At 42.9% G+C, this 4,690-nt stretch overlaps 1 protein-coding gene across 1 annotated transcript; it reads left to right on the top strand.

Annotated features, from left to right (window-relative positions):
- The first annotated feature begins 288 nt into the window (after positions 1–288).
- On the top strand, positions 289–3,646 carry LOC101297269 (BEL1-like homeodomain protein 1-like). The gene is made up of 5 exons (XM_004303332.1): positions 289–393; positions 607–1,518; positions 1,756–2,129; positions 2,222–2,282; positions 2,424–3,646. Exons 2-5 carry the CDS (start codon positions 691–693, stop codon positions 3,273–3,275), a joined length of 2,115 nt encoding a protein of 704 aa, XP_004303380.1. The 5' UTR covers positions 289–393; positions 607–690; the 3' UTR covers positions 3,276–3,646.
- The last annotated feature ends 1,044 nt before the right edge of the window (positions 3,647–4,690 follow it).

Here is a 4,690-nt window from a genome sequence, read left to right as displayed (position 1 = left end):
CTCTCTCTCTCTTCTTCTACTACTACCACCCTCCTCTCTCTCTCTCTCTCTCTCTCTCTCTCTCTCTCTCTTTCCATATCTCTTTATCTCCATATAAAGCCAACGCAGCTCCATATCCTACTCTCCTTTCTCTTACTACTTCTTCGAGCAGTAATTCTCAAGCTAGCTGCTTGATGATCAAGAAATAAAACCCAGAAGCCGAAACCCTCTGAGCTTTTTGTTCCGATCTGTTTTGGTTTACGGCTGAGGTCAAACGAGAGGAGGAGATTCGAACTCTGACCTTGAGTAGTATCCGATCAGTGTATGTCCTGATCAGATATCGGCTCTCCCTTTTCCCACCAATCCCCTCACTTCCTCAATCCATGGATATAATTGACTTGCTCAGATTCACAAGTTACGAATCGTTTCAGTACTCCAACTACATGTACATACAGAAATACCTATATTTATATGCATGGTAGAAAAAGAAGAGAGAAAGAGAGAAAGAGCGAGTGGCGTGTTCGTTTGGTTGTGTGTTGTGTTGTTTGTGAATTTCCATGGGGTTAGTTGGGTGTGTGTATGATGATGTGATCAAGCCCTTATTATACTAACGTAGTCTCTTTTCAGTGAAGTAAACCTCAACAACAACACCAATATCAACAACAGAAACATATCAATCTCCACTGATCAGCAACACAAGATCAACTTTCGATGGCGACGTACTATCATGGCAACTCGGAAATCCAATCCCCCGACGGCGGCTTGCAGACTCTCGTCCTCATGAACCACGGCGGTTACGTCCCCTACTCCGATGCTACTCAACAGCAACACTCACCGTCGGCAGCAGCGACTAACCAGCAGCTTGTCTTCCTCAACTCAGCTGGGGCCAATAATCAACTTGCTCAGGCCTCCACTCTCCCCCACGCGCCGCCCTCCCACACCCAGCAATTTGTCGGCATACCGCTCCCTACGGTGTCGACTCAAGACCCTAGCAACTCGCAGGGCATGCATCCCCACCACGACATGGCAGCTCTCCACGCCTTCATGCCGCGCATACAGACTCAGTACGCGCTCTGGAACTCAATCGACCCTTCCACGCGTGACACCCCACGCGCCCAGCAGGGTTTGTCACTGAGTCTGTCGTCCCAGCAGCCCGGGTTCGGGTCCTTCCGTGGGGCTGACCGGGAAGTCCCGACTGGTGAGGATATTCGGGTTTCGAGCGGGTCGACCTCTTCGGCTTCCGGTGTGACTAATGGGATTTCGGGTATGCAGAGCGTGTTGCTGAGCTCAAAGTACTTGAAGGCTGCACAGGAGCTTCTTGATGAGGTTGTGAACGTTGGAAATGGGATGAGGACTGAGTTGCCTAAGAAGGGTAATGGCAACCAGAGTAAGGCCATGGCCGAGTCTTCTATGGCGGCCGCCGGAGATGGTTCTGTCGGCGGTGATCAAGATAGTGGGAAGCGTGCTGTAGAGCTAAGCACTGCAGAGAGGCAGGAGATTCAGATGAAGAAGGGAAAGCTCATCACCATGCTTGATGAGGTATGCATATTATTAGTATTTAATTTGTAGCATATTATATATAGTACTGATAGTTGATGATGATTGAGGCGTTTCTTAATACTTGTGGAGGCTTTTTTTTTTTGTCTCTTTTGAGATATTTGACACGATGTTGATGATGTTGTTAGATAGTGACGGTTAATTTTGTGTAGTTTTACTAATTCTTACATGCTAGCTAGGAGCAGAGAGATTAACAATTTTGTTTGTTGATTGAATTAGGTGGATCAAAGATACAGACAGTACCATCGCCAGATGCAAATGGTGATTGCTTCGTTTGAGCAAGCAGCCGGGATTGGTTCAGCAAGAACATACACTGCTCTTGCACTTCAAACAATCTCAAAGCAATTCAGGTGCTTGAAAGATGCAATAACAAACCAAATCCGAGCCGCCAATAAGAGCTTAGGCGAAGAGGATTGCAGTGGGGGGAAGATTGAAGGTTCAAGGCTCAAATATGTTGACCACCAGCTCAGACAACAAAGAGCTCTCCAACAGTTGGGAATGATCCAGCACAATGCTTGGAGACCCCAAAGAGGATTGCCTGAAAGATCTGTTTCTGTTCTTCGTGCTTGGCTTTTCGAACACTTCCTACACCCGTAAGCGCTCTCATAAATTATCTCTCAGAATTAGTCTCAATTGTCTGTCACATTCATATTTCAGTACTAAGCGATTGAATTTTTGGTTACAGCTATCCAAAGGATTCAGACAAGCACTTGCTTGCAAAGCAAACAGGGCTTACTAGGAGCCAGGTGAAGCCTTTGTACATTTCAAATGTTTGCTCATTTACGTCAGAATTATTTTCTTCAGCAGTGTATTGTCATTCTTTCACTATAAGTGATCATGTGTCTAGGACATTGTATTCATAAGTCTGAAAACTGATTATTATGCAGGTTTCAAACTGGTTTATAAATGCTCGAGTTCGTTTGTGGAAGCCGATGGTGGAAGAAATGTACTTGGAGGAAATCAAGGAGAATGAGCTCAATGGATCATCTGAGAAGATAAGCAAGAGCAATGAGGATTCTGCATCAAAGTCCACACCTCCACAAGAGAGAAGTCCTGCTACTGATCAGAACCAAACCAATAGTACTTTCAATTCCAAACAAGAGACTTCCACAAATCATATTGCTGCTCCTCCATCAATGTCAATGTCAATGTCCTCAGCTTCTACATCTCCTACAAACATGGTTCGGAACCAGTCCGGATTCAGCCTCATCGGGTCTTCAGAATTGGATGGCATCACACAGGGTAGTCCAAAGAAGCCAAGGAGCACTGAAATAATGCATTCACCAAATAGTATGATGAACCACATGGACGTCAAGCCTCAAGAGGTGAGCAATGAGCAAGTTTCTATGAAATTTGGGGATGAGAGGCAGAGCAGAGATGGGTACTCATTCATGGGAGGACAGACCAATTTTATTGGGAATTTCGGGCAATATCCAATTGGTGAAATCGGGAGGTTTGATACAGACCAATTCACTCCAAGGTTCTCAGGCAATAGTGTCTCTCTCAGTCTTGGTCTTCCTCATTGTGAAAACCTCTCCTTATCAGGTGCCCATCACCAAACATTTCTTCCAAACCAAAACATTCAATTGGGAAGAAGAGTTGATCACATTGGAGAACCAAATGATCAGTTTGGAACCATGAACACTTCAGCTCCTCACTCTTCTGCTGGATTCGAAAGCATCGACATTCAGAATCGAAAAAGGTTTGTAGCACAATTGTTGCCAGACTTTGTGGCCTGATATCTCAAATAAGAAGACCACCTTGAAGAAGCTTGGCAGGGGACATACATTCATGCCATAGCCTTTGGTCTTCCCACTATTATTTTCTTTCTATGATGCCTTCTAAATACTTTGGGAACAAGGGAATGCATATGGTAGTGTATAGAAAGAAGAATTTACTTAGTATAGGTATATACTTCTGCATATAACCATTTCAGATCTTAGACAGCTTAGGATTTGAGAGCATATGGTTGAGGATTGTATATTATTTTGTAAGTTTTGGTGATGGATAGATGGATTGGTGTAAAATCTTAGTCAAGTGATATGGGTATACCAATATATATTGATAATTTGATGTTAAGTAATCGGGCATGTTCCCTTTTCTTTTCTTCTCTTTTCTGTTTCAGTTGAAGTATCAGCTAAACTAAAATAGTGCAGACATGAGATATTATAAGCCTGCTTCTCCAGATGCTGCAATTTATATGCCCCTCAATCAATCCACCCAACGTCTCAAATTTTAGGCCAATCTAAAGTAGACAGTTTCTACTTTCTAGAACCTGCAAGTCTGTAACTATAATAATAATAATATATAGGGGAAACCTTATACTTGGAAAGCAATATCACAGTGCATTGCATATCCCTCAAACCAGAAAAAAGTATAAAAATAGGGTATTGGTAGCAATATTTTAGTGTGTGAGATTTATAATGCATTAACGAGGATTGACGTGTATCTTCTGCTTATATAAAATAGAAAGAAGTCTTGAGATGCAAAGAGGTACAACTTTGGGAAGAAAAGTGTACACGGAGAAACTGTAGTGCAAGCTCCATACAAAAAGCAAGAATGACAAACCTCTATCATCCAAGTATTTGGAAGCAACATTGGTAGGTACTGTGACCAAAGATGTGTTTGCAAAGGTGCTTATAATTATGTGGTCCATATGGAAAAATAGAAACACTCAGTTATGGGAGAATAAGAGACAAAGACCCAGTGAAGCTGCTTTGCTTAGTTTGGGATGGTTAACAGAATTCACAGCAATCAATACCTCAAGCCTTGGAACTACTGTTGGTAGACAAAAGAAATGGGAAAAACCAAGGCATGGTTAGTATAAATGCAGCTGTGATGGAGCTTTTGTGACTGATATCCATAGAGGAGGAAGTGGAGTTGTAATTCGAGATGAACACGGGCAGTTCCGTGCAGGGGCTGGTAAGGTTCTCGTACAAGTTACTTCTCCTTTCCATGCTGAATTGATAGCTTTATTGGAGGGTCTGAAACTAGCTGAAACTTTGCATATCAGTAAGATTGTTTTTGAGACTGATTGTTTGCTGCTTCAGCAAGCAGTATCGCAACCAGATACAGATCTTTCTACCTTGGGTACCATCATAGCAGAGGTGAAAGAGTTTCTTCACCGGTATGCAGATTTTAGAGTTCTCCATGT

This window comes from Fragaria vesca, linkage group LG6, assembly GCF_000184155.1.
Source record: "Fragaria vesca subsp. vesca linkage group LG6, FraVesHawaii_1.0, whole genome shotgun sequence".
NCBI classification, from domain to species: Eukaryota; Viridiplantae; Streptophyta; class Magnoliopsida; order Rosales; family Rosaceae; genus Fragaria; species Fragaria vesca.
This window is presented reverse-complemented; position numbering and strand designations above follow the sequence as displayed.

Bases quoted from the DNA above. Each gene is read 5' to 3' on its own strand.
- LOC101297269 (XM_004303332.1), top strand. From the start codon at position 691: ATGGCGACGTACTATCATGGCAACTCGGAAATCCAATCCCCCGACGGC. The intron at 1,519-1,755 runs GTATGCATATTA...TGATTGAATTAG, and splicing joins TCATCACCATGCTTGATGAG to GTGGATCAAAGATACAGACA. The intron at 2,130-2,221 runs GTAAGCGCTCTC...TTTTGGTTACAG, and splicing joins TTCGAACACTTCCTACACCC to CTATCCAAAGGATTCAGACA.